Below are 27,943 nucleotides of genomic sequence, written 5' to 3' on the forward strand. Positions count from 1 at the left end.
GAGTTCCCTGGGTGGGCCCCTCAAGGAAAACCAGTCCCGGGGACTGTATAGTGGTGACTTTCGAGGACCCACATACGGCCCACCACATTTGCTCATGGCCCACTGGTGAAGGTTCTCCCATTATTCTTAGGCCGCTGTCCTTTTTCTATCCGCCACGCCCCATACATATCCAGGAAGGTGACTGGTCATTGGTACGTCACCATACATGGAGGAGCCACCCGAACAACCACCAAGATTTCCCTAGACGCTGGAATGGGCTTCCAACTACGAATAGGTTTGGGGGTCTCGAAGATGTAGACTGACTCCCAAGGCAAGCTATTCTTCAAGCAGCGATAGGTGCCCTTCCACCTCTGGCCCCAGGGTCCTCAGAATCCTTATCCTTGATGTCAGAATCTATTGTCACCAACCCCCCAGCTCCAGATGAAATGCCACAAGCTCTGTCAAAAGAGGGGAGACTGCACATCTTAAACACCCTAGAAACTCAGGAAGTTGTGCAGCAGCTGGACACACCCCCTAAGACTCCCTTGTTACCCATTCAGAATGCTCCAGCAGATGGGAAGCGGACCACTGCAGCAAGGGCTCTTATTCAACAACAGAATGAGCCCTCGCAAAGGTTTAATAGAGTGGCTGCAGTGGCGGCAGGTCCTGAGTCTATTTCGGCAGTATCTGTCAACCCATCAAGGCGGGCTACCCCAGACAATCCTCTGATAAAGATCCTAAGTTGGAATGTGGCAGGGCTTGCCCGCAACTTTGACATTCCTGAGTGGAATGCCTTTGTGGAGCCCTTCAACATCTGTCTCTTGCAAGAAACCTGGTGTCTAGAACCCAGGCACAGAGTAGGTTTTACAACTTACTTCGTTCCAGGTTCCCAACAACATGGTTGAAAAGGTCGCCCGTCTGGCGGCCTTCTTATATGGGTTAGCATCTCACTGGGTTTAAGTGTAAGCCAAAAGACCACTCAATCTCCTGATCTTCAGAGGATAACCATACAATGTCAGGGGGGCAGGAAGCTAGAAGTGTTTAACCTCTATTTAAGGGGGGTCAGGGGAGGGGTATCATCGTTATCTTCTACAGGACTAAATAGCGAACTAGACGCTTGCAGTATTGACTCTTATGTTCTCCTCGCAGGCGACTTCAACTGCTGCTTTGAGCCACTGGCAAAGGAGGACATCCTGGACACTTGGGATGATTATACAAGGAGAGGTATCCCCACCCTAACCCTAGATCCGATTCAAAAATGGACGCAGAGTGCAATAGACATCAACGCACTCTGTATGGAACACAACCTGAGAGCAACTAATGGTCGATCCAAATCAGACCTTAAGGGTGCGCACACTTATAACAGGGTGGGTCACACCTCCAGAATTGACTATATCATGTTGAACCACAACCTATGGCCATTTCACCTAGACATGTAAGTCTTATTGTCTTGCGACAGCGACCACAATTCTCTATCCTTAACCCTCATTCCGCCTTGGCACGAAAGGAACCCAGCCAAGGCCGTTCACACGTGGAAAACATCCCATGAACTTGTTCCCTCAAACTGTGGAAGGCGGCTAAAATGGGCTAAAGTTGCAGCGGATGAGGGGAGGATGGCGCAAGCAAGGACGATAACGACAGCGGTGGGGCCGCGTCTTGATGCCTTGGGAACCTCCAGGCAAGCTGTTTTAACGACATTCACAGAAACTATTGCGGCATTAAGTGAACTGTTTATTATTCCCCAAAATAGGGTGAGGGCTGCAAAGAGAGGTGTATCCAAAGCAAGAGATAAGTGGTATTCCTCAAAATGTCGGGTTGCTAAAGGGGAACTTATTTCTGCAGTGAAGACCAAGGACCCAGGCAATATCTGACTTGCAAGGAAATTATACAAAAAAACTGTAGCCATGGCTAAGGAGGCTCATGATTACAACTTCTGGAGTGAGTTAATGGAGGCGAGTACTAGGAAAGATTCTAAGGGGTTTTGGGATCTGATGAGAGCCAGAGACAAGCCCCTTGATGTTCAATTCACCTGTAACATTCCTGGTGAGGTCTGGTTTGCCCACTTCTCCAAGCTTTACTCTGTCCCGCTAGGTGTATTACAACCAAACATGGGTTTACTGGCCAGATCTCCAGTTGCCACCACAATTAATGATTGCCCCTTCAGCATTAAGGAAGTAGAAGGGGCAATCAGGTGCCTTGTTACCAACAAGGCTGCTGGCCCAGACGGAATTCCTGGCGATCTGTTGAAGGAAAATCCATGTTTGTGGAGTAGACTAATTTCCTCGCTTCTGAACGAGGCTGTGTTGGGAGGCTCTCTTCCTGATTCTTGGAGGGGCGCTGAGGTCGTCCCCATTTTTAAGAAAGGCTGTAGGGACGACCCAGCTAATTATCGCCCAATTAGCCTGCTTGACTCGATACAAAAGGTTGCGGGCAAAGTAGTGCTAGGTAGGATCTTGCAATGGGCTGAAGAAAATCAGGTTCTGTCAGATTTCCAGGCAGGATTTAGAACAGGGACAGGCACCATCGAGCAGACATTTCGCCTTCTAATGCTGTATTGGAAAGTGGTCGTACTGGGTGGGGGCAGTTTGTATTTAGTCTTTATAGACTTGCGGACTGCCTTCGACCTGGTCCCACGAGCCCAATTGTGGAATGTCCTAGATGGGTTGGGTATTCCCCCTTATTTGTTGGCTTTGCTTATTAAGTTCCATGAAAGCAACCTTGCCCAGATTAGATGGGGTGACCAGGGGGAAAAAACATCTCGTATCCCTGTAGATAGGGGCGTCCGCCAGGGTTGTGTGCTGGCCCCCACTCTGTTCTCACTCTACGTTAACGGAGTGGTGGAGCATCTTCTTCAACAACCATCAGACGCACCGTCCCTGGCTGGCAGAAAAATACCTACGCTCCTATTTGCGGATGACACCCTTCTAATCTCAAAATCACCAGCTGGCATTCAAAAGTTGCTTTCCAGCTTCAGGGTCTTCTGTGACACCAAGGGCCTGTCCATAAATATAAGCAAAACCAAATTCCTTGTTCTTAACCCCCCTAAGAAATCTGTTATCCCTCCCGCTCTAGACTCAGTCCCACTTGAAAGAGTCAAAGAGTTTGACTATCTGGGCATTCGACTCTGCGACACCATGAGTTGGAAGGCGCATCACCAAAAGGTCTTTCTGACCCATAAGAGGGTCACAGGGGTCCTGCTCAAAGAACAACGTGCCTCATCTCTTAAACCTATTGGGGCACTATTAGATATATACCGGGCAAGGGTGGTGCGTGCAGCACTGTACGGTGCGGAACTGTGGGGTGTACAGAGAGCCGACACCTTAACCTACCTCGAAAACAACTTCCATAAAGATCTCATGAAGTTACCCCACAGTACCCCTACACTCCCCCTCTTGCTTGATGCAGGTACACGCCCAATATGTGAGCAAGCTAGGCTACGCCCCCTCTTACTATGGGCCAGGATATGGAATGTACCAGAACTGAGTAGCTATGCTGATGCCCTAAGAGAACTCCTATCACTACCGGGCTGGCACAAGGTCAGTTGGCTCAGGGAGGTCAGGCGGCTTCTCCATGAATTGGGTCTAGGAGACGCTTGGGTCAACAGAACAGCACCTTCTAAACAGATGCTCAAGAAGACTTACTGGTTTTGGGTGGCTAATGAAAGAATGTGCAATACTAAGCAATGCAAATCTGTTGTTGAGTTTCTTTTAATCAAGGAGCTCCCCTATAGAGAACCATATCTGGATTTAATCCATAACCCGGGCGACAGATCATTGTACTTCAAATTTAGGGTAGGAGTACTTCCCTTAGGGCTGTTAACTTCTACTTGGAAACCACCATTACAAACCATTCCATATTGCCCCTTTTGTGATTCAAGGGTTGAGTCCATTGCCCATCTGTTGTTTGAGTGTTATGCATATGCAGCGCCCAGGTCGAGATGGCTGAAGCCACTATGTAGGAGCTTGGGCACCAGATCACACCTGGAAGCTCTACGCATATTACGTTCAGATGCTCGTCCATTCTTTGCCTGTTGCATGGCAACATTTTTGGGCTGGGCTTGGCGGATAAGATCTGCGAAGAAATCACTGCTCCAGTAATGTGTTTTTTTGCTTGAACCTGTTCCTATGTCTGGGTTATTAACTCACCCCCTTGACATTTCCGCCGATTTTGTAGATTTTTTTATTGTACATTGTTTAACTGTTTTTATCTATTGCTGTAATGTAATGCTTTTATGATATGCTTTTATATCGAAATAAAGCTTTTCAACCAACCAACTTATTTTAGTCAGCATTCATTTTAACCTTAACTTCCATTAAAAATGTGTTCTTTTTCAATGAATGTGCTTCATTTTTTACGAATAATTTAGGTTGATTATTACTTCACTTTTTACATGTTTCCCTGATGTCCGTCAAAGTGAAGGTGTGTGCATACTGTTGAATACATTTTCCTTGGGACTTAATATTTTTTTGTGGTGAATGTAAATTTGTTTTGAAGAATATGTATTCTTAGTTCTGAATATATATCTCCAAGTCCAAATTTCCGTTTGTCAGTGCAAATGTACATTAATTGGTACAAATGTAGAATTGTTTGGGCTCACTTCTATGAGGTCTGGACAGTTAACAAGTTGAAACAACTTTAATAACTTATGTGGGTGTCTGAATGGACAGTTGACACTATATGATAAATGTGTAATGGCTTAGTGGAGTGTTGCTTTTTGTTAGTTTTTTTGAATGGTCTCTGAATATGAATTTGTTTTCATTGAGGGACTATTGTGGCCTGAGGAACCATGATTCCCCAGCAGTGGAGCATGACTTGCAGCATGAGGGCTTCTGCTCCTCTTTTATGCTGATAGTGCTGGCATATGCATGCTGGCCAAGGAGGCTGGAGCTACAGGCACTAGAGGGCCACTCAAGCAGCGGCAGATCTAATTTTTAATGACACCAGTGCACTTCCTCCTGCATCGCATGGATGATGTTCACCCCCATATTCGCGGCTTAGGGATGGTCACCTAAGATAGTAACTGCATTGTGCTGTGCTAGCCGGTTCACAAGCACAACACTCTCCTCTGTTTCTCCCACTTACCCGTTGGCAGCTGTGTCGTGGTAGGAGCAGTTCTTTTTGTAGGCTGTAGTAAACAGGACATAGAGAAAAACAATCCTAGTTCTGTATATGGTTTTGGTCTCACTTGAAGATATTGACACAAACTTGCAGGTGGTTTTCATGCATGTTTTTCTGAAGGTTACTTTAGGTTGAATAAGTTTTTGCTAATTCAATATGGTGCCTGACTACTTCCAGGTCAGAAGAGGAACAGTAGTCCATGGATCCTATTTAAGGCGAGTATTTTGTGTCCTCTTTGAGTTGCAATGCTTGGGGATACTTGTTCTTCATTGTTAACTCTTTTTATTTACAAATGCTTTGCTTCATTATTCGAGAAAAACACAGCAGAACTGGGGTCAGAGCTATTTTCTACCTGCACACTATTCCACTATATATAGTCTTTTGTCAAGTGCTCAGAAACCTGTGCGTATTGGTCGAGGGCGTGACCCGTGAACACCCCCTAAATAGTGATACAAGACATCACATGCAATGAGAGAAACACAGTGACCCGCACAAGGGAAATTGTATACAAATTGTATTTTTTTCCAAATAAGGCAACAGTATTTTCCAAACATATAACATAAACGCTTTCAGAGAGAAGTGAAGTCAAGTCTTGAAAGTTGTATTGGAAGACTTTTTATTCATGAAAAATAGAAATTCAGAAAATTGCTAGCTGCAAACGCGTTTCGTCACAAACGTGACTTCTTCAGTAGAACTGTAATAGATAGAGCTTGCATCGCTTGAACAGAGATACACCAAAGAGGGGACACTTAAAAACTGTTTCCTAGTCCCCCTCGTATTCAATGTGGCTTTTAAGTATGTTCTGTATTATACAGCAGTTTTCGATATTTTACATCCGCATCACAAGGATATTGGCAAGGGTAATATGGTATATCCCCAGTGACGTCTCTCTCTTTTACATGTGTAAATTTTGGAGTATTGTAGGGCCCATCAAGGTTTCTTCAGTAGATAGCGGGCATTTTTAGCGTGCCGCCGGCGTCTCGTACAAGGTCCTTTCCAAGTGAGTCCTATATCCCCAGTGACGTCTCTCTCTTTTACATGTGTAAATTTCCTTTGTGCGGGTCGCTTCATTATTCGAGTTCTGTTCATTTTCATTTGTTGCATTATTTTTGCTTCTTCATTTGTTTTGTAAGAGTTTCTTTCGGAATGTGTTGACTTTTTCCTTTCAGTGAGGTGCATCTCCCAACACATTCTCCTGTAACATGGTCACTGTTTGATTTCTTTTGGCACCGTATACTGTGTACCACTGCGTTGCCAAGTGTTCATGAAGAGAGGACACAATAGAATCAGAGAAGAGCTGCTCTTGCTATCCTCCAATCAAGGATAAGGTACGAAAGGATGTTAGGTCAGTAACTAATATTCACTGGCAAATTATGAGTACGTCCGGACCATGCTTAAACTCTCTTTTTCCTCTAAAATAGCTTGTTCATATTTTCACTAGCGCTGGCCCATTTATGTTCCGAGGGTTATCAACTTCCTCAAAGAAAAAGATATTTGAATAACATTTTGAGTGAAATCCTAAGTAGTCTCTTTTAAAATTGGAATTCTGATTCTGGTTGTTAACCACAATAGTTTAGACTGCTTTGAAATGCATTGAAAGCAATTAATTTTTTTATTTTCTCTTTTATATTTACATTTTAAGAGGGACATGCACTAGTTGTAGCTTATTTTCTTAACTTTTCTGCTACCCTTGACACAAAAATACCTGCCAGACCGGGTGCAACTCTACTTCTTCTATGTGTGGGTCAGATTTAGAAAAATTGGATGGTGGCAGTTTTGAGTAGTTAACATTTTATGTGTTAAGGATTTCACGCTTAAAAATATTCAGAATCATGCTCAAAAATATTTTTAAACTATGAAATCATAAAGGGTATGCACCAAAATTCACATGGGTAAGACATGTGATGGCCACGAGGATGGTCTATATTTTGTGGTAGGACACAATTTCTAAATTCCCTATGAACAGTAGAAAGTCATTTTACCAATAGTGGGGGGTTGTGTAAGTATTAAACATTCAACAGGAAATTAGTCTCTGCAGACTCAAAAATAAATATAGTTGGCAGTGAGCACAGAAGATACAATGTATTTGTGCACTGTGGGCACAATAAGTGGATAGAGGGCATACCCACTGGTCATACCTCAGCTCAGTGCCTGAGCCATTGATATTATTACGGGTGATGTGGCTAGTGGTATTACCCCCAGGTCCCTCCGTCCTCGACACCTTCGGAAACAAATGAGATAATTCTATCTCCGACAGAAAAAAGAAAGAAGGAATGCTGGACTTACCCCCACACCCCCTCCCGCCGGGAGTACAGAAGGGTACAAATCCCTGCCCTTTTGGCCTCGGAGGTCTTGGTTTCCAACGGTTCGTCTGTTGGCGATCCAGGGCCCTTGGTTTCTCCCCCTGTCCCCGTCTCCCCTGCGTTCGTCCCCGTCCCTGTCTCTTTTCCGGTTGCGGCTGTCGGTGTGGAGGTTGAGAGGCAGGGGTGGCGGCGCCGTGGCTTCCCTGAGCATTTAGCTGTGGCTCTTCAGGGTTCCCGTAGACCTTCTACCCTCCGTTCTTATGATCGTCATTGGAGTAATTTCAGTCGTTGGTGTGCGGGGTTGGGACTTTCCCCTTTGCTGTGTTCCTTGCAGACTGTGCTTCAATTTTTGTGGGAAGGTTTCCAGAGGGGTTGGGCTGTGTCCACTCTGCGGGCTCAGTGGGCGGCTGTGAGGGCTTTTCGTTCCCCGTGGGGGTCCCTGTCGGATGATGAGGACTTGGTTTCTCGTCTTCTCCGTGGGTTTTCCCTTTCTCGTCCTGTGTCCAGGCCTTCCTTTCCCTTGTGGGATTTGCCTTTGGTCCTTCGGGCTTTGCTGGATCCTCCTTTTGAGCCCTTGTCGGACGTAGACTTGAAGTTTGTTACCTTGAAGGTGGTGTTTCTGGTGGCCATCACCTCTGCTCGCCGCCTTGGTGAGTTGGGGGCCTTGATGGCGCGTGAGCCTTTGTTGTCCTTTTCGGAGGGTGGGGTGGTTCTTCGCCTTGATTCTGCTTTCGTGCCCAAGGTCGCTTCTCCGTTTCACCGGGCCCAGGAGTTGGTCTTGCCTGCTTTGGGCCCTGAATTTGATTCCCCGGGGGGTCCTTGTTGGTCCTTGCTGGATGTGTGCAGGGCTCTGCGTGTGTATCTGGCGCGCACTTCTGCCTTTCGTGTTTCGGATTCCCTTTTTGTCTCCTTTTGGGCTGCTTCCTGTAGGAGAGTAGGGTCTGCAATCCTATGATCACCCGGACTTTTTGCTTTTGTTTCACTGGTTTACGACTTTCTCGGGCTGTGGGCCTGCTAATCAGACCCACAGCCTAGCTGTTCTCTCACTAAATTGATGCGTGTACCTTAGGTGCATTACCCAATTGGAACTGGGCCACCTTGTCAGACCCTGTAACTCAGGGCATCGGCGTACCCAGGGCCTACCAGGGGCTGAAGCATGTATTATGCCACCCCTGGATGGCGCTCTAAAACTGACACAACTGGCTGCACGACAGCTGGGGCAACGTAGCGTACTCGCTCGTTGCTTTAGGTATAGTATCCCTATATCTAACCTCACAATGGACACCCGGGTTCCTATCAGTCACTCCTATGGCAGGCCTTGACAATCCGGAAGGCAGAGTGCATGGACCCGTGTGAATTGGGCTCTGGCACGAGCCGAGCCCGGTTGCAGCTTGCGGAACCAAGACCCAATGGCTGTTCCATGATAACGCGTATCATATCGGTAACTTCGGTATAGCGTTATCAAGACATGTCGAGTAAGGTGTCATACGAATCGGGATGCTGCCCCCTCACCAACTCTGGCGACGAGGCTAGCATTCCGCCCTTCTAGAGGGACACGACATGTACGTAACTGTGAACCCCGGTTAAAGTTAACTAAAGCCTCAGCTCCACAAAATGGATGCTGCCACCACAGACACGAGTCTGACCTCCTGCTGCTGGGAGTCCTTCCAGCGAGGAGAGCTTGGACAAAGGGTTTCCTGTCCAGGGCGGTGTTCGCACCGTTCCAGACAGGGTTTGTGTATTCTGGGTAGGTAGGGCTTTGCGAGAAGGTGACTGCGGAGTGGCACCCCGGTGCTCACTACGCATCTGCCGGTCAGAACCAGTTCCAGGGGCGCGCAGCCCCTGACCTGGGGAAAGTCCGGCAGGGGAGAGGGGTGTAACTACCCCCCTTCTTGGTCCCACCCCTAGAGCAGGACCTAGTCATGTACCCACCCCTTTCTTTAGGATAAAGGCCGGAGCGGGGACCCTTCAAAATTAGATCATCTTTGAATCAAGAATACTTTCTATGAAAGGACTTTGAGACTCTTCTCAAGATTTCTCCCTTGTGGCTAAGGAGTAGTCACCCTGCATCAGCGGGCACCATCTAAGAACTCTGCGGTTTGCTGCAAGTCCTTCCTCAAGGATCCGACGGCCCAGCTCGACGAGAACCGGCTTCCCTGGCACCTCTGACCTCTACCCACGTCGTCAGCGCAGCTGAGATCTGTGGGTGCGACGAGACCTCGAGGGACCGGCCATCATCAAAACCTGCACGCTTTCTTAAACAGCACGACCATCGAAGCAATTCTCTGGTGAGTGCTCTGGGGTCCGAGAAGCCCCGACCCTGAGCAGCTCCAGCACCGAAGTGCAGTCTCCCAGCATCTCCACGATCTGCGTGGGGCCCTTCTGCTCGCTGCTCAGCACGTTGTCTGGTCACTAGCCGCTGGCTTGTGCCCTTCTTTGACGACATCCGACAACCAACGCTGCTGGTCTGGTTACTCCAGACTGGCCTTTGCTTCCTTCTTTGAGAGAAGCACCCCGGACCCTCCTGGTCCCCTCAAGACGCCATTTTAGGCCCACCACGTGGCCCTGAAATCTGCCAAGGCGTGTTGCCCCAATCCTGGGCCCAGCGACGCCGACAGCATCAACCTTCGTGGGACAGCTCGCACCTCCATCCTGGTCGCCGACAACGCCTCCTGGTCCGTGAGACTGCAGAGCCTAGCGTCGCCCACTCACCTAGTCGAGGTGACGGCCATCCGGTGCCTTCCTGGTACCCTCTGACTACTGGCTAGTAGTACGAACTTGGTCCCCTCTGCTTTCAGGTATCAACGATCTCTGATCCAGGCTTGGATCTCTATGAACTATTCATCACTGGTCGCCGGCCAGCAACTCCTTTTCTTCCAGCTCCTGGCTCGTCAGCGAAGACCCCGACGCCTGTAAGACTTGTGCAGCCGCAGCCCTCGTGGCTAGGTAACCTCGGTATTTCGGTGCCTGCATAGCCTCCTTACTCTAGGGTCCCGAGTCCCTCGCTTCCGACTTGCCTTATCGGGTCCGCCCGAGACCATTAGAACTTTCCGTGCCCTCGGGCATTTGTTTTAATTGTGCACTTGAAGTATTTTCCTAAGAGTTTTGTTCTGTGCTTAGTACCCTGTCCGCATAAAGAGTCCAGGGCTGTTGTGATTCCTAATAAATATACTGTTTATTTTCATAACACTTGTGTGGTGTCCTTTCACTTGGTGTTCAAGGGGTATGTGATGGTATAACAGCTGGCTTAACACGCCCTCTAGAGTTTAGCCCGAAGACTGCTCGTATCCACGCTACTAGGATAGCTGGTCTAAGGTTGACTTACAACCAATCACCATAAGGGTCGTTTGGACCGATGCATAGTGGTCGCTAGAATAGCGAACGCTGCATATCGGGCCAACTTCTCACACTTCCGGTGGCCGGAAGGCTTCCTCTGCCTCGATTAGTAGATGGCTGAAGCAGGTCATTTCTTTGGCCTACTCTGTTTCTGGTTCCCCTCCTCCGGTGGGTGTCCAGGGTCGTTCTACTCGAGGGGTGGCGGCGTCTTGGGCTGAGGTCCGGGGTGTTCCTCTCTCTGAGATCTGTAGGGCAGCCACTTGGGCTTCTCCCAATACTTTCATCCGGCATTATCGCCTTCCCAATTTGCTGGGTGTGGAGGGCGGTTTTGCTTTGGGGGTGTTGGGTTGTGCTCGCCCTTGATTTCTGTGTTTCCAATAAATCTCTGGGTTTCTGTGCTGTCCTGGTGGTTTGTTGTGTTTTTTCTTGTGGATGAATGCCGGGTTGCTGCTTGGTATGTCTCATTTGTTTCCGAAGGTGTCGAGGACTACGGGACCCGGAGTAATGAAGATTACCATACGTAATAGGACATCCTCAGTGATTCCATTAATTAAGTTTTTTTCTGAGATCATAAGTGATGTCATGTTTAAGGTTGTAAGCAGTGCAAAAGATGATGGAGTTATGGTTCTGTAGCTATAATTCTATAATGAGAGATTGAGTTACAATTCCTTCTGTCTCTCCATTTCTACAGAGATGTTGGGTACTATTCGTGTGCAGTCACACATTTGGTGTACGCAAATCGACCTTTGTAGTGGACAATGACACTTAAGTCTCTGAATTCATCATGCTTAATGTGTATGTTTGTCCATGAACAGCAGATTGCGCCCCTCATTTAACCAGTAATGTCACTCTTACAGCTCCTCCACTTGGCATTCATGTCTCTCCGCATATTGACGTTTAGTATGGTGACTATTTCAAGTGTAATGGTCTCTTGACGTTCACAGGACAGAAAAACACTTACCTCTTCTCCGGTGAGTATCAGCTGCAGGATCTCCTTTCGTTGCTGTTGGGTCTGAGGAAAAAAAGAGGGTAAAAGGTGCACAGATCAGCAAGGACGAAAGAAACAGACTGTGTAACCGAGCAAGGATTTCAAATCTTGTAGCAGGGTGTAAGAGAATGAGCTTTCATTATGAGGCTTAACAGAGACCCAAGGATGAGGCAGCCACAGAGAAAAATGATGTAATCCCAGGAACACAAGAGTGTGAAAAATCAAAGGTCGTGAGAGAGAAACAGCAAAATCCACAGGGACTGAAGGACTTTGGGGAGCTGACTGTACAACACCACCAGCAGGAGGTACTGATGGAGAATAGAAAATGAGCCTGAATGAGTAACTGCTCTAGAAGTTGAGGCTGGATTAAAAGACCCTACAAAGTGTATGCCAAAGAAATGCATGGAGGATGGAAATTCAATTGTCGGTTCTCTTCTGATGTTTTTAAGGGTCAGAGAGAAGACAACTAATCAATGATCCTTGGTCTATCCTTGGCCTTGGTCAATGTGGTAGATGACATTCGTATGCAAGCAGACGCAGGCCGGGCAGTAATTCTGATGCTGCTCGACCTGTCGGTCGCGTTTGATACTATCTCAAACCAGATCCTGCTAGACAGATTACATTCTATCGGCATTCGGGGTTTCGCCCTTGAATGGCTGAAGGACTTCCTCAAAGACAGAACTCAAACAGTTAATCTTGGACCCTTTAAATCTAACACCACAGCGGTAACTAAAGGGGTTCCTCAGGGCTCCTGTCTCAGCCCGACCCTATTTAATGTGTACATCGGCCCCCCTAGCGTCACTTCTTAGGAACATGGGGTTTAACCCAATTTCCTACGCAGATGATTCACAACTTCTTTTGTCTTTTGATAAAAATAACCCTAATATCCAGGATACATTCGCAAAGGGAATGAAGGCAATCTCTTCCTGGATGAGCTGCAATTTTTTGCAGCTCAATACAGGTAAAACGGAAATCATGCTCTTCAAAGATGCCACGTACTGTTGGGCCCCCAAGTGGTGGCCCAAAGAACTTGGTGTAGCCCCCACACCCAAGCCAGTAGTCAAAAACCTTGGGGTTCTCCTAAATAACAACTTGAATATGGATGAATACATAAGCGCTACTAAACGAGCATGCTTTCACACTCTTAGCCTACTGCGCAAAGTTTTCAATTTTCTCCCTTCTTCCACACGTAAGACCCTGATTCATGCACTGGTTCTTAGCCGCCTAGACTTCAGCAATGCTTTGCTGATCTCCGCAAAGGAATCTGCTATTCAGAGCCTGCAGGTTGTACAAAATACGGCGGCCCGCCTTGTTACGAGTTCTCCGTATCGTACCCCCTCTCTTCCCCTTCTACGCAAACTTCATTGGCTTCCCATTCGCAAAAGAATACACTTTAAAATCTGCTGCATAGTATTCAAAAGTCTAAACCAACTGGGACCAGCTTATCTTGCCAAAAAACTGTCCAAATACACTCCCTCGCGTACTCTTCGTTCGGAAGGGAAAGGATTTCTTGTGATCCCCCGTATTAAACAAAACAGAATGGGAGGCAGATCGTTTTCCTATCTTCCCCCCAAATTCTGGAAAGATCTTCCCCTGGACATCCGTTCTTCCCCTATTTGATTTTCAGGAAAAAACGAAAAACCTTCTTTTCTAATCATGGACCATTCCTCCACTGTCTACTACCCCCCTCTTAGCACTGTCCGAGCGCGGAGATTTATTTATTTATTTATATTTCTTGTAGAGCGCAGGAATTCGATCTCCAAGGAGATATCTCCGCGCTGTGTTGTTCCGAAGATAAGTAGGGACAGAAAGTTTGTATGACATATCTAAGATTGCTGAGTAGGAAACAAGTACGTCTTTAGGTATTTTCTGAAAGTAACAAGATTGGAATTTTGTCTTAGGAAAGGGGTAATGAATTCCATAAAGTAGGACCTCTAAATGCCAGGGCCCGGCCTCCTTGTCTTTTTCTCTTTTGATCCTAGGGATCTGTAGCAAAGCTTGATTTTCAGATCTTAGAGATCTTCCTGGTTGATAGGGTTGGAAGATTTCAGTCGGGTACCTAGGGCCAGTTCCGTACAAGCATTTATGGATGGTACAACATATCTTAAATTGTACTCTCTGGTATATTGGGAGCCAGTGTAGCTTGCTCAGTAAGGGATGTGAGGGGGATCTCGCAGGGGCATTAAGGATCAATCTGGCAGCAGTATTTTGAACAACCTGCAGTCTCTTCAGCTGTTCTGCATTAGCGGATATAAGCAATCCGTTGCAGTAGTCAAGCCTACTCATAACTAAGGTTTGTACTAGTGTTCTCCGATGATAGTCGGCTAAGTATGGGAACACCCTCCTGAGTAGGCCAATGACTCTCATGCAGGTTCCCGTGACCTGTGTGGCATGATCTTTTAATACCAGGGATTGATCTAACTTGACACATAGATTTTTCACACTTTCCTTAGGACAAGGAGCTGTGCCCAGTTCTGGAGGCCACCACTCAGGTGACCAAAGGAGTGGGGCATTCCCAAAGAGCATGACCTCCGTCTTGCCCACATTACACTGTAGGCAATTGGAGGTCATCCATCCGGCTATTGCTCTCATTCCAGCAGCAAAGGAATTCCTTACTGCTGAGGTCATATTTTGGAATGGGAACAGCAGCTGGGTGTCGTCTGCATAGGATATTGGTATGAACCCAAATTTCCTTGCGACCTTCGCCAGGGGGGCCACATACACATTAAATAATGTGGGGCTTAGACATGAGCCCTGTGGAACCCCTTAGTGAGCTCTCTAGAGGTGGAATAGTGAGAGCCCAGGCGAACATTTTGGGATCGGTTGGAGATGAAACTTTTCAACCATGATAGGGCAGTTCCCTGCACTCCTACTCCCTCCAGACGACTGATCAAGGTGTCATGAGACACCGTGTCGAAGGCAGCGGGCAGTGGAGATACCCCATTTAGGGTGATTCAGGCGCTGTACAAATTACATAAATAAATAATTACTTGTACTTTATGCGACATAAGAGGTATGGGGAGTTAAGGCAACACCTTGAGCCAGGCCGACATCAGAGGTATTAAAAAAATTTAAAATGGTAGATGAGCAGCAGTGGGGGAAGCAACAGGCAGGCTTATGGGGGGCAGGAGCAACACGGAAAACTCAGTGGGCCAGGAATTTGAAGGGGAAAACAGAACACAAGGAACCACATGAAAACACATTTACTTCTATAGTGAGCTGAATTAAAAAGGAAAAATTATCTTTGTGAATGTAAGCAGTGGAAGGTCAGCAAATCAAAAGAACAGTAAAGAGGCAATGCTACAGGGAAGCACAACACAGGAAGAGGAAGCAAAGTCATCAAATAAGAAGAAAGCAAATCAAATTTTCAAGAAGGGCAACCATTTGAAAGTGAAAGACTCTGTAAGTATTGGTGTTTTACACAACTGGTCTTCTACAACATACAGGCAAAAGCTGTCTGTAGGTGAGACCTAAAAAGAGGAGCCAAGTTTTAAATTGCATGTGCCTAACTGCTTCTTACAGAATTGATTTCTTTTCCTGATAAAGGCCTTGTTATCTCTCTTTCCAGGTACCAATCCCCATTGCATATTTATGCAGTGGCAGCATGCACGGATCAGGGGTGGCGAGGCGAAGGGCAGGCAGGGGTTGGATGAGGAGGCAAAAAGAAAATTTGCCACGTCCCACGACTCTGATCCGTCAGACTCAGGCCGAACAGCAACTGGGAACCACACCTAGGTTCCCCTGACCAATCACAATGCTACAATGCAGAGTTGTGTTTGGTAAGCACCCAGGCTCCCTTGACCAATCATAACGCTGCAATGCAGCATTGTGATTGGTCTGAATACCAAGGTTCGGCGCTCAGATGGAGACTGGGGGCCTGGGCATTTTCTCTATGCAGGCTGTAATGCAGCCTGCTTGGAGAACATGCAAAGTGCGCATGACTGTTTGGTTGGCCCCAGAGGGACGGCCAAGCATTCATGCGCACGTGGAGTGGGCAAACCACTCCCCTCTCCCCTGCTTAAAAGCAGTTAGGGCAACGTTACTCCGCCTTAGTATTTATGATAGCTGAGACAAAAAAACAATCAAAGACCTTACAGGTTGGCAGATCTGGAATGTTACGGGCATTCTTCGTAAGATGGCAGAGTCCACATCCTGTGGTCTGTTGCTGGCTCCCAGAATCATCACCTAAGACACAAGATAACAAACTTCTATTTCTCAATTGACCACTCAGCATCCCTCAGCATTGCTGAGAAATGCTTATAATTGCTTGGCACAACTCATTACTGTTAGTCGTCATTCTGCAATGATTTACAACACTCTACATAGCTTCCGCCATCTAGCCAACACTTGAAATCGCTCCAAACTGCTCAGCATCAATCTGCATCCTTTGCTATTGCTCAGCATTCGTTGATACAATCTGGCACTCTTCGGGACCACGCATCATCATTCTGCTTCTATTAGCATACCTCACAACAGCCTTTCATCCACCACAATACAAAGGAATCCATGCTTCAATTGCATCAAGCCCTTACTGTCAAACAGGCCTTCTACACACCATATTCACATATGCCTCCAGGCTCAAGCTAAATATAGGAAGACTTCCAGCTAAGACTACAACTTAAAACCTCTTAGCATTAAACATGGAAACCCAGTTTTATGTCCATTTATCAGACCCACATAGTTATAGGAATTGACAGTACCCTATTTTACTGATCCACTGAGGCCTAATGTTTCTGTGTCCACAAAAGAGCATCTTAGTCTTTCCTAGATTACATTTCAGACTGAAAATGTACCCTTCAATGCATGCCCACTGGAATATTATACAAGAACACTATATAGTGTCGAAGATGTGGCAGGAGAGACCAGTGTAGGAGGTCGGTGAACCACCACTGACGAGGCTATTCCGGAGCAATGAGGATCATCCTGGCCTGGGACTGGGACCGCTTGATCAACACTGTCGGGATCAGGGAAATGGGTGGAAAAGGGTAGAGAAAGCTATTGACCAGTTTATCCACAGTGCATTCCCCAGCGTCTCGGCTTTTGCTGTTTTCTGCGGTGGCAAACAGATCGATTTCTGGAGTGCCCCATCTTGCAAAGATGTCTCTTAACACCTCGTCGTTTAAGACCCATTTGTGATTTTCGTGAACGAGCCTGCTGAGCACGTCTGCCTGAGCATTCTGCACACCTGGCAGATGAGTCGCCGTGATCGTCAGGCCCCTGGCCAGTAGCCAGTTACAGATCGTCGGCGTCTCTCGAGAGTGTGCGCGATCTTGAGCCCCCCTGCTTGTTGAGGTAATACATTGTTGTTGTGTTGTCCGTCTGTACAAGCAGGGAACTGGTCCAAAACGATGACTGTAAGGCTTTCAGCGCCAAGTGAACTGCTCGGAGTTCCAGAAAGTTGATGTGATACGTGAATTCCGTCTGGGACCACGTCCCTTGTATTTGAAGGTGTTCTGAATGCACTCCCCAGCCGTGGAGAGACGCATCTGTCACAATGGTTTGAGTCGGTATTTCTTTGTTGAACTGAACCCCTCTGAGGAGATTGTGAGGTGAGCACCACCACTTCAGGGACTGAGCAGCATGTTGCGACAGTTGGATCCTGTCCTCCCAGCTCCCTCGTTTTTGGTCCCACTGATCCTCTAGACATTCCTGCAGAGGCCGCATGTGGAGGCGTGCATGTGGAGTGAGAAAGATGCAAGAGGCCATCAAACCCAGGAGAGAGGAAACCGTCCTCACCGTCGCAGAAGGATCGGACATGAGAGTCTGAGCCTTCCGAAGAATCGATAAGCGTTGCTCCTCCGAAGGAAACATGCTTGCCTGGAGTGTATCGATGGAGGCTCCCAGGTACTGCAGACACTGAACAGGAGTCATGACAGACTTCGACATGTTGATGTGAAGGCCCAATTGGTTCAACAGAACAGCCGTCCTGTTGAAATGTAGCTGGGCTTCCTGAAACGTGGAGGCTTTAATCAGCCAGTCGTCCAGGTACGGATAGACGAACACATTGTTCTTCCTCAGGTGCGCTGCAACCACAGCCAAGCACTTTGAAAAAGTCCTGGGCGCAGACTTCAGGCCGAATGGAAGCACTGTATATTGGTAGTGATTGGTACCGACTAGGAACCGCAGGAACTTCCGATGCTTCCTTGCAATGGGTACATGGAAGTACGCGTCTTGCAGATCTATGGCGCATAGCCAGTCCCCTTGAAGCAGCTGAGGGTAAATCTGGTGCAGGGACAGCATCCTGAACTTTTCTCTGCGAATCCATTAGATGGCTTGCCGCAAATCGAGAATGGGCCTGAATTTGTTTTTGTCCTTTTTGCGCACCAGAAAGAACCTGGAGTATAGACCTTTTTCCCTTTGAGGAGGAGGAACCAGTTCTATCGCCCTTTTTCTTAATAGGGTATCGGCCTCCACTTGAAGCTCGCGCAACAGGTATTGTGAAGGAACTGGTGGAATAGATGGAGGAGAACTGATGAAACGTAGACAGTATCCATTACAAACAATATTCAGCACCCAATTGTCCTGAGTTATTTTTCTCCACTCTGCCAGGTAATTTTGGATTTTTTCCCCTCCACCGGAGTGGGTAACAGAAGAGGGGGAAGTAATCCCTCAGGGCTTAGAACCAACGGGCCCTTGTTTCCCGATGTGAACTACTGGTTGACCCCTGCCTCTCTGACGTCTCTGAAAGGGATGCCGTTGAAACTGCTGCTGCTGTTGTCCAGCCTGATGTCCCTGTCCACATTGGAACAGTTGGGAAGAGTATCGCCGTTGGTAGGGACGGAACCTCTTACGCTGTTCCTTAGGCTTCTCCAAGCCAACAGCCTTGAGGGTCTCAACCTCCGCTTTCATACAAGCCATTTCATTGTCTGCATGGGAACCAAAGAGGGTGGAATCCGAGAATGGCAGGTTAGCCTTACACTGCTGGGCCTCCGGTTTCAGGGAGGTGAGACGCAATCATGAATGGCGCCACAGAGTGACACCATGACAATATGTGTGAGCTGCCAGGAGAGAGGTGTCCGCAGCCGCACTGATGATCTGATTAGAAACCATCAGACCCTCATTGAGAACCGCCTGAAAGCCTCGCGTTTGTCTCTAGGCAGGAGTTCCACGAATTGTTGAAGAGACTCTCACAAAGAGCGGTCATACCAGCCAAAGAGAGCCGTCGAGCTCGCTGCCTTCATTGAAGTGGCCGGAGTGCTGCAGACTTTTCTCCCAGCAGAATCAAGTCTACGGCTTTCCTTGTCCGGTAGAACTGTGGTCAAAGGGGCCGTAGCGCGCTGCTTCTTCGCCGCCACCACTATGCCGGAATCTGGAGGGGGATCCACCTGCAGGAATGCTGGGTCCGATTCCGGGGGCCTGTCTTTCTTTTGAAGTATTGAGGGAGCCGACTTCACTGAGGCAGGCGTCAGGAACAACCCCATCACTGGTTTCTCCAAACCGGGTACCAGAGGAAGCAAAGGACGAAAGATTTGCTTCTGTTCTAGTGTCTCAAAGATCACAGACGTGGAAGAGGCCGGCACGGACAGTGCAATGCCCATTTTTGCCGCTCCCCCTACCACAACCTCCTGAAACGTGGTAATGTCATCAACCGGTGACACCTTCGGAGGAGGGGAATCCGACAGAGTTGGTGAATATCTTCCTGCACTAGAGGACTCCGTGTCCCTAGTATACCTGGAACGTGACCGCTCATGACGATGACAAATGCGAGATCTGGTTGAAGACCGATGCCGGCTGCGAGAGCGATTTCTTGGCCGGGATCGAGAACTTGGCCTTCTTGGCTCCGCGGGGCCCACTGGCACAGGTGGAGCTGCCGCTGGCAGAGGAAGCGGCTGAGGCGGAGGAGGCAGTGGTGGTGGAGGCAGAGGCTGAGGCGTTGGCAGGCGAGGAGGAGGAGGAGGAGGAGGAGGAGGAGGAGGAGGAGGAGTAGGCGTCCGAGGAGCCACAGGCTGAGCTGATTCCGGTGACCTGGTTGGAGAATAGGTCCTGGAGTACTCCGAGTCCGAAGTATGAATCACCCTCCTCCGCTTGCGGGCAGGCCTTGAAGAGGAAGCTCTGGAAGCAGTGCCCCCGGACAGTGAACGTCAACGCCGACTTGACCATGAACTCCTAGACGTGGAGATGCTGACCACAGAGGGAGACCGGCTTCTCGACGACGAGCTCCAATGGCTTCTCGACGGCGACTTTCTTCTCGACGTCGACTTTCTTCTAGCCTCGACTGTCTCCTTGACGTCAACTTTCCTCTCGACGTCGACTTTCTCCTCAACGACTGAATGCGTCATGGGGACACTGCAGTGACAGGAAACTTGGAGCATTTGTGGCAGCAGCTTATTAAGGTCTGCGCACGTGCCTGACATTGGACGCTAAATTGACTTTATTATTTGGAAACACTACCCCCTTGGTTAAATCGTGTCATTTACCATTAAGGCCCCTGACGTGTGTGCAACATCCGGATATCGGAATTTTTGATATCGGCATTTATACTATTGTATTGGTCAAACTGTCTCATCTACGTCATTTCGTCGATTCAAGATCTACTTACATCTTTGCCCTGACGAAGCTCCCATGGTTGGGGAGCGAAACGCGTTGGCTGTCTTAAAAACGAAACAATAAAAAGAAAATATATTTTTGATACAACGTGGTCCTGGTCTACTTCATATTTGGTGCTGCCTCCTTTCTTCTTCTCCTCAACGACGTTAATCTTCTCGTCGACGGCGACCTGCGTGTCGACGGCGAATGGCGGTGTTGCCTTGGCGGCGAGCGCCGATGTCTCCTGGACTCAGATTGACGGCGATGATGTGTTGACTGTGAAGACGTCGACCTCGTCTTGATGTCATTCCCCTCGACGTTGATCTTCGATGTCATTTAGACCCATAGCCCTGGGTCAAAGGGTAGCATATGGTAGTCATACCTGGCCTCAAAGTCGTCCCCTTCGACCGGGATCTGCGTTTCTGAGCCTTCTTTCGACTGGGGAGCCCCCCCAGAGGCCGACGCATGGGTTGTGGAAGAGGTAAGGCTCTCTTGATTCCCAGATGTCCCACCTGCAGCCTGTTGTCTTCTCTGCTCCAGGCCTTGAAGACAAATCTTCTCCCTGTCACGCAGGGTACTCCTGGAGAACGGAGTATACAAACCATGGGAGAGTCCGACTTGGCCTTCTTCCTGCCACATTCTGGGCACTTGTCAAATAAAGATGGCATTTTGAAAAGAAAAAAGTGGCTACACTGCCCCACAAAGACAGCAAAGGGAAGGTAAAGGCCTCAGACGTCAAGTGAAACACTCAAACTATCAAAAAAGCTAAAATATTTGAAGATATACCACTAAAGGTAGAGCTCAATGCTCCAGGGTCCTGCTAGCAAGAGCCGAAAAAAAGAACTGAAAGTAACTAGCCTTTGGTTGTGCATCATGGGATACCGAGGGTCTCTGGAGGGTTCCTTAACCCCTTGCGTGCAGCGGGAATTCCCCGCCCATGCTGACTCCGCCTTGCGCGGGCGGAGTCATGATGGAACGGTTCCGTCATCAGCACAGCTTACCCGTAGCTGATGACGGAACCGCTCCGTCATCAGCATGCAAGGGGTTAAAGGCATGGTATCCATTTACAGACACATAATGGCAGCCTATGGGGCTTGTCCGTCCAACCCTTCCTCTCTATCATGACAAAGGATTTTTGTGAAGGGGAGTTTCTCTATGTGTGAAACCTAGCAACATGTTTAAATTTCAGTGTTATCTGGCTATCCTTTTTCACTTCAGGATGAAGTACTGGCCAGTGTAGCCTTGTTAATTTCAGGCTGCATTATTTGTCTTTGATTTATTTTCTCTTAAGTGTCTATGCAGGACTGCAGAAGAGGACAATTTAAGAGACTATTTCGATTGCTCTGGGGTCCATGCACATGGGCGGGACTATTCACATGATTATGACTATACACAGAGATCCCATACTACAGAACTGGGTTTAATCCATCATCATTAATTAGCTCACTTCGCCTCCCCAGTTCAGAGATGGCCATATGCAAATCAGTCTGACCCTGTGCCTCTTCGGAACAGTCCAGCCCGAAGTGCCAAGCCATGTCTTCCCTGGACCGGAAACAAGCATCCTGGGACCGGTTTCTGGCTAATCAGCCAGGCTAGCTTGAATCCAGTGGCAAAGTGAGGAAGGGGCCCAAGTCTGGGCATACCCTGCCAACTTAGGGCAAACAAAGCAAAACCAAAGGGGATGATGGTCGGACATTGTTCTGCATTCTGTCTATCAATTGTTGTTTTTGCATTTGTCACCCCGAGTGGGACGGGTATGCCCAGACGTGGGTCCTGTGCTCTCCATGCTACTGGAGTCAAGCTACCTTGGCTGGTGAGAGCTGAAAGCCAGAAACCGGTCCTAGGATGCTTGTTTCCAGTCCAGGGAGGACCTGGCCTGGCAGTTCGGGCTGGACTGTTCCCATTGGGCGCAGGGTCAAGAGTGATTTGCATGTGGCTGGGTCCAAACTGGAATGGCATGGTGAGCACCAAAAATTATGGATTTAGGCCCAGATCTCTGTACTGGGGTGAATGTATGACATTGTTCTGCATTCTGTCCATCAATTGTTGTTTTTGAACTCTTCGAAACTTCGCATCTTCATGTCTATTGCAAAACAAGGCTATTCTACTAAAACAACACTGCTCACCAACTTACTCTTAACCAGCCTCTCCACCACCTACACATGCAAACTCATCAAAATGCCTTCTAAGCCTGCTGGACGAGGAATATGATAGAGAAATCCACACTATTGCTATCCTCATACAGCTGCTAATACCAGCACCAATGACACACCTGCCTTAAGTTCACAAAATACTGCTAACTTTTCTACAAAACAAAGTCACTCCATCACCAAAACCCAATCTCTAAACTGTCTAATAATACGTTCTCAATCACTCTAAAAATAAACATAACATCTACGACCTTCTCACTGACACACAACTTGACTTACTCTTCATAACTGAATATTGGTTGGGAGATGACATGGCTCCAGGGTTTTTATGAAGCAGCCATTCCTCTAGGCAATCAAACAATCACAAAAAATCGTACAGGCAAAAGAGGAGGTGATCTTACTGTTATATTCAAGAAAGAATTAAATATCACTAAAGCTGACAACGTCTCATACAAGGTTGTGCGACCCTCCTCACCAGATGCAACCCTACACCATCTTCCTCCTGTAACTTTCTACTCCCTTACAAACCTCCATCTATCAATGTAATATTCCTAGACACACTTCTAGACGCAGTTTCAAACCTCATAACACTACACTTCAAGCTATGCATTATTAGTGACATAAACATTTGGTTTAACAAACCCAATATGCCCCATCCAAAAAGAGATAAAACCGCAAATTAAAAAGCTGCACCAATCAAAACAAACTTCACCTCCTACAGAAACTTAACAGATTATATAAGGCAGCAATCAAATAAGGCTAAAAAAAGGTACTATTCAGACAGAATTCAAGATGCAAAAGGTGCAAATAAAGAACTTTATACAAAATTCTCACAGAATTTCGTGAACCAAATTGCCTAGAAGGAATTTGTCCCATTATTGAATAATTCACAGACAAACTGGCAAATCATTACACAGCCAAAGCTGACACGTTGGATTCCCATTTGAAACAAAGTAAAACCACTAACAGCAACCCCTTTCCAAACAAAACCCTCCAATAGTAGGCTAACCCAGCTTCTGCATTCCTTCAAACGAATTCCAGAAAGTGAATTAATGGAACTGGTCAAAGCAGCCCTTCTGACCCGTGTACACCACAAACCTTCAAGAACATTCTTCTAACTACCTCTGCTGCCATACCAGTAAGAACAATCATCTATATCTCTTAACTACTCGAATATTTCCAGAAGACCTACAAACGCCATACATACACCTAATATTAAAGAAAACAAACCTGGACCCGCTTAACCCCAACAACTATAGACCAATTACAAATGGACCTCTCCTGGGCAAACTGATAGAAAGAGCATCATTTACCCAGATGTCACCATTCATGGAAGGTAACTCCATACTTTCCGACTTCCAAACAGAGTTCTGTCCAGGAAGAGGTACAGAATCTGCCCTCCTCACCATCTGGAATGACCTTAAGTACATAGTCAACCGGAAAGGGGTTGCTGTACTACTTCTCTTGGACCTCTCAGCTGCCCTTGATACAGTTGGCCATGGCAGTATAGAACAAAGACTCTACAAAGCCGGTACAGAAGGGACTGCTCTCGACTGGATCACATGCTACCTTCAAAACAGAATAAAATAAATATCGTCCATTCTCCCCCTTCTCATCCAAACTGTACTTCACAAAAGGCAAGGGTTTTCTCAGGGCTCTAACATCTCACCCATGCTCTTCAACATCTACATGAAGTAATTACCGGCAATGATCAATGATTTTTACCTCACATGCTATAACCATGCAAATAACACACAAATACTGTTTGAACTGGAAAGCCCCAAAGACATTGGAAAATTATAATTTTTCAGTTGCCTCAGAGCCGTTGATCAGTGGATGGTATGGCGGCATCTCAGATGGAATGCTTCCAAAACAGAAATACTCACACGTGGCGAATGGAAATATTATGACTAGGGCTCCCTGTTTTATGTTTTTTTTTTTTTTTTAACATTTCTGTCCGTATTTATCCACATTTATTTTGTGGTCATTTTATGGGAATTTATCCATATTTCTTTTGTTTTGAGAATAAATGGAGTCATAAAGCACAAGTTACTACTTGTGTAACGATATATCTGTAAGAGACATTAGTTAATGATAGATTCCTTACCTTAGAATATCCCCAGGCGTCAGACTGGATCCGGAAAGTTTTGCGTAGCAGTACCCTTGCGCGTCGGTAGGCGTCGTCTGCGGCTCCGCGTCCGTCGTCGGCGTCGTGGGCGCCGTGATGACGTCGTCGGAGTACTTAGACGCCTCCTCCGCGTGCTGACGTCAGTTCTTAGCCACAGCTTTTCCGCGCCAGAAGCGCAGAGCCATGACAAAAACCAACACTGGTGCCAAGAAACTAGGGCCCTGAAAGGGGATGACCTTAACCCTAGATATCGGTTCGCAGAACGGGGAGGATGGGTGGGTCGGTAAGGAATCTATCACTAACTAATGTCTCTTACAGATATATTGTTACACAAGTAGTAACTTGTGCATCTGAAAGAGACACGTTAATGATAAATTCCTTACCTTAGAATAGATACCCCAGCAATACCATCCCCGTGGTGGTGGGTCTGCGAACCAATAATCACACCAGAAAGTCCTGGAGGACGGAACGGCCAAAGTAGCCGTCCCTCCGGACTTGACTGTCCAGGCAGTAGTGCCTTGCAAACGTGTGCAGCGAGGCCCACGTAGCTGCCTGGCAAATGTCCTGCAAGGGCACACCTCAGCCCAAGGCAGTAGTAGTGGCCGTGGCTCGAGTGGAATGAGCCCTCAGCCCAACAGGGGGTTCCTTCTTAGCCAAGGAGTAACACGCTTGGATGCACAAGATAATCCACAGAGAGATGGTCCGTTTGTCCACCGCTTTCCCTTTCTTAGCGCCCGCGTACCCAACAAAGAGCTGATCATCCATCCGGAACTGTTGTGTGCGATTCAGATAAAATGAGAGCGCACGTTTTGGGTCCAGACGGTGGAGCCTCTCCTCCTCTCTCGAGGGATGCGGAGGCGGAAAGAAGGTGGGCAATGTGATGGATTGCCCAATGTGGAAGGCCGTGACCACCATAGGCAAGAAGGAGGGCCTAGTCCTTAAAACAACCTTGTCTGGATGGACTGAAAGGAAAGGAGGCTTACAAGAGAGAGCCTGGAGCTCACTCACTCTCCTGGCAGAGGTAATGGCTAGCAGGAAGGCAGTCTTCAGAGAAAGAAGGCGAAGAGGACAGTTGTGAAGTGGCTCAAAGGGAGCGCACATCAGAAACGTTAGAACCAGGTTCAAGTCCCACTGAGGCATCACGAAGGGAACAGGAGGAAAGGTATGAGTGATGCCCTTCAGGAATCGATTAACGATAGGGGACTTGAACAAAGAAGGTTGGTCAGGCAGCCTCAGAAAGGCTGAAAGAGCTGAAAGATAGCCCTTGATAGTGCCCAGAGCAGAGCCCTGCTGGGCAAGAGAGAGAAGAAAGAGGAGAACCTCAGAGAGAGGGGCATTGAGGGGATCCACAGCCTTTGCTGTGCACCATGCCACAAATCTGTTCCACCTGCAGGCGTATACCAACTTAGTGGAGGGACGCTTGGCTGCCAGAATGATGTTGCAAACTTCAGGAGGCAAGTCAAATGGCCTCAACTGTCGCCGCTCAATCTCCAAGCATGGAGGTGGAGACTGGACAGGTTAGGGTGGAGGACCGTCCCCTGCTGCTGCGACAGAAGGTCCTCCTGAAGAGGCAGACGAACCGGGGGATCGACTGACATATTGAGAAGCTCGGGATACCAGTACCTTCGTGCCCAGTCCGGAGCCACAAGGATGACTTGTGCCCGGTCGCGCTTGATCTTCTTCAGCACTCTGGGCAGAAGTGGTATAGGCGGAAAGGCGTACAACAGACCGCAGCTCCACTCGCGACGAAAAGCGTCTCCGAGCGAGTGCCGCCTTGGAAATTCCAACGCGCAGAACTGAGGACATTGCACGTTCTCTTCGGTGGCAAATAGATCTAACCAAGGCTCTCCCCATCGCAGAAAGAGGCCTTGCGCCACGTCCGAGTTCAGACGCCATTCGTGATCCATCGAGCACCGACGGCTGAGTTCGTACGCCCTGGCGTTCAGAGAACCTGATGTTCCAGCCATTGCCAGAGGAGCAGAGCCTCCTGGCAAAGGGTCCACGACCCCACTCCGCCCTGTTTGTTGCAGTACCACATGGCGGTGGTGTTGTCCGTGAACACTTGCACTGCACTCCCTCGGACAGACGGGAGGAATGCCTTCAGTGCCAGACGAATCGCCCGCAGCTCCAACAAATTGATATGGAGCCGGGACTCCGCCGGAGACCAGAGTCCTCTGATCTCCGCCTCTCCCAAGTTGCCTCCCCAGCCCTGGAGGGACGCATTCGTCACAACTACGTGCTCCGGTTGGGGAAGGGAGAGGGATCTGCTGTTGACCCAATCGCGGTCCGCGAGCCACCACTGCAGCTGTCTCGCAGTGCCCTCTGAGATCAGGACATGGTCGGACAGGTTGCCCCGGTGCTGGGCCCACTGAAACTTCAGGTCCCACTGCAGAGCCCGCATCCGCCACCGTGCGTGATGCACCAGAAGGATGCAGAAGGCCATCAGCCCCAGATGCCGCAGCGTCAACCTTACCGAAACTCGGGATAACGGCCCGAAGATCGGAATCAGAGCCTGTATATCCCGAACCCGCTGTTCGGGCGGGTAAACCCGAAACTGCGTCGAGTCGAGAACCGCTCAGATGAAAAGGAGCTTCTGAGAGGGGCACAGGCGTGACTTCGGCACATTGATGGAAACTCCCAGCTGGTGCAGGAGATCCGCCGTAGTCTGGAGGTGGCTGACGACTGCCTGGGGCGAGCCCGCCTTAAACAACCAGTCGTCTAGGTAGGGGAAGACTAAGACCCCCAACCTGCGCAGATGAGCTGCGACCACCGCCATCACTTTCGTGAACACCCGTGGGGCGCTGGTAAGGCCGAAGGGGAGCACCGTAAACTGAAAGTGCTCGAGGCCTACCGTGAACCGCAGGTAACGCCGGTGGGCCGGCAGGACGGGGATGTGGAAATATGCGTCCTGCAAGTCCAACGCTACCATCCAGTCTCCTGGGTCTAGGGCAGTCAAGACCTGAGCCAGTGTCAGCATTTTGAACTTCTCCTTCCGGAGGAAGCCGTTGACGTTCCTCAGATCCAAGATAGGGCGTAGGCCCCCTTTGCCCTTCTTGGGTACCAGGAAGTAGTGGGAGTAGCAACCACGTCCTACTTCTGGCCCAGGAATGCGCTCGATGGCCCCCTTGGCCAAGAGGGCCGAAACTTCCTCCTGCAGGAGCCACAAATGATCCCCCGATACGCGGTGGTGTTGCGGTGGCATGGCTTGAGGGGTCGTCTCGAAGGGGAGGGAGTAGCCCCTTCGGACGATCTGCAGCACCCACCTGTCCGAAGTGACTGTGCGCCAGTGAGAGTGGTGATGGCGAACTCTGCCTTCCACTGGCGTCACATGGGCCGAAAAGCACAGACTAGGAGGGTTTAGAGGCGGATGCTGCGGGGGCAGGTGTGGACTAATTCTGCTTTTTTCCCCGACCGC

The 27,943-nt window shown here is 48.5% G+C and overlaps 1 protein-coding gene across 4 annotated transcripts in view; it reads right to left on the reverse strand.

The window, feature by feature from the left end:
• The window catches only part of LOC147683199 (outer mitochondrial transmembrane helix translocase-like), a 230,258-nt gene that overhangs the window by 29,975 nt on the left and 172,340 nt on the right, over positions 1–27,943 (reverse strand). For 3 of the 4 annotated variants that reach the window (XM_086944802.1, XM_086944804.1, XM_086944803.1), the window contains exons 8-9: positions 15,820–15,909; positions 11,698–11,748 (exon numbers count right to left, since the gene is read on the reverse strand). In XM_086944802.1, coding sequence (XP_086800928.1) covers positions 11,698–11,748; positions 15,820–15,909 — 141 coding nt within the window. The remainder of the gene's footprint in view (positions 1–11,697; positions 11,749–15,819; positions 15,910–27,943) is intronic. The other variant, XM_086944805.1, reaches the window with a different exon arrangement.

Source organism: Lissotriton vulgaris, chromosome 11, assembly GCF_964263255.1.
Source record: "Lissotriton vulgaris chromosome 11, aLisVul1.2, whole genome shotgun sequence".
Lineage (NCBI taxonomy): Eukaryota > Metazoa > Chordata > Amphibia > Caudata > Salamandridae > Lissotriton > Lissotriton vulgaris.